Here is a 2,005-nt window from a genome sequence, read left to right on the forward strand (position 1 = left end):
TGTTATTTATAAAAAATTTACCCTATGACTCGTCAAAAATCACCATTTTTGCAAATATCGTCCACTCGTACTCTAAATTATATTTATTTTCTAATTGGTGCTATTTAATGCAACTTTTCAAATTTTATTTAAGTTAGATATGTAAGAAGAAAAAAAATCTTCAAATTGTTGTCATCAAAAGATATAAAAGATAGATTTGACAGGATTTGGCAAGTAGAGTTGTGAGTGTTATACGATGAAACACTATAATACATAATAATGCTTTAACAAAGATGCACAACAGCAAAATGGCTGTTTTACCTCATCATATCTTAAGCTTCATAAGTCTGTCATAGTTGGAGACCATAACACATCAAATTCAACATAAACATAAACCTAAATCATGAAACACTTTTTCTATCTGAAATTAACCGAACTTAATCAAATCTAATCCTTAAATATTAAACTACAGATAAGAATTAAAAGAAAGAAGAGAACCCACAAACATTATTCTACACAGTGAACTCATCTTCATCTTCAATCTTCAGAAATCTTCATCCATCTTAAACTCATGAATTCCTCCATTTCCATTTAGACTTGACATCACAGATGCCTTTTGGTATTCCCCAACTCTTTTCTCAAAGAAATTAGTCTTCCCTTGCAACGAAATCAACTCCATCCAATCAAATGGGTTTTGAACATTATAGATTTTCTCGTACCCCAATGTTCCAACCAACCTATCCGCCACAAATTCAATGTATTGACTCATCAAATCTCCATTCATTCCAACAAGAGCCACCGGCAAAGCATCACAAACGAATTCCCTCTCTATATCCACGGCCTCCGTAACAATCTGCCTCACTCGATCCTCACTCAATTTCTTCCTCAACAATGAATACAACAAACAAGCAAAATCACAATGAAGACCTTCATCTCGTGAAATCAATTCGTTTGAGAACGTCAATCCAGGCATTAACCCACGTTTTTTCAACCAGAAAATAGAGCAGAAACTACCTGAGAAGAAAATTCCCTCAACGCAAGCAAATGCCAAAATCCGCTCAGCAAATGAGTCCGTGCTATCAATCCACTTCAACGCCCAATCGGCCTTCTTCTTCACACATGGGACAGTATCAATAGCATGAAACAGCCGATTCTTCTCACTGGAATCCTTGATATAAGTTTCAAGGAGAAGACTATACATCTCAGAATGAATGTTCTCAATACAAATTTGAAATCCATAGAAGGCTCTGGCTTCAGCGACTTGGACTTCTTTCATGAACCGTCCGGCAAGGTTCTCCAAAACGATACCATCAGAGGCGGCGAAGAAGGCAAGGACGTAAGTGATGAAGTGTTTCTCGTCGGAAGTTAAGGAATCCCAATGGCGGAGGTCTTGTGAGAGATCGACCTCTTCGGCGGTCCAGAAGGAGGCTAGGGCTTTCTTGTACATCTCCCAGATTTGAGGATATTGAATTGGGAACATGCAGAAGCGATCGGGGTTAGGGGCGAGGAGAGGCTCGTCGGGAATTGAAGGCATTGTCGGAAATTGGAAGAGGGGATGATTTAAGGGTTCCGGTGTGATTTTGGGGATTTTTGATGGTGGAGGGAGTGGAGAACTAGGGTTTTTATAGAATGAAATTGGGGATAGAGTTTTAAAAAATAGCGGGTGATTTAAATTTTTTATTTAAATTTCACCGAAATTTCTTTTTCCAAATTTATAGATATTTTGGAATTTTGCCGGTTCCGTCTTAAGGAAGCGTCACCAATTCTGTGGATTATTATAAATTAAATAAGTTTTTTTTTCTTCTTTTCTTTAAAAAACTCGAATCTGGATCCCAACGTGGGTTTGGTAGAAAATTCAAAATTGGGATAAAAATTATGAAATTCCAAAATGGAACAAATTCAAATGGATTTCCGAAAGACATTTAAATTTAAACCTTTTTTTTTTTTTTTTTATATATATATAATTATACCAATTAAGTGTATTGCATCAACTTACAATGTAACACTAAAGTTTAGTTTTGCAATT

The 2,005-nt window shown here is 36.0% G+C and overlaps 1 protein-coding gene across 1 annotated transcript; it reads right to left on the reverse strand.

Annotated features, from left to right (window-relative positions):
• Positions 1 to 205: 205 nt before the first annotated feature.
• On the reverse strand, positions 206 to 1,619 carry LOC103491720 (ribonucleoside-diphosphate reductase small chain). Its single transcript, XM_008451781.3, has one exon. The coding sequence runs from the start codon at positions 1,511 to 1,513 to the stop codon at positions 524 to 526; it is 990 nt and encodes a 329-aa protein (XP_008450003.1). The 5' UTR covers positions 1,514 to 1,619; the 3' UTR covers positions 206 to 523.
• Positions 1,620 to 2,005: the final 386 nt, after the last annotated feature.

The sequence above is a fragment of the Cucumis melo genome, chromosome 6 (genome assembly GCF_025177605.1).
Source record: "Cucumis melo cultivar AY chromosome 6, USDA_Cmelo_AY_1.0, whole genome shotgun sequence".
Lineage (NCBI taxonomy): Eukaryota > Viridiplantae > Streptophyta > Magnoliopsida > Cucurbitales > Cucurbitaceae > Cucumis > Cucumis melo.

Bases quoted from the DNA above. Each gene is read 5' to 3' on its own strand.
- LOC103491720 (XM_008451781.3), bottom strand. From the start codon at position 1,513: ATGCCTTCAATTCCCGACGAGCCTCTCCTCGCCCCTAACCCCGATCGC.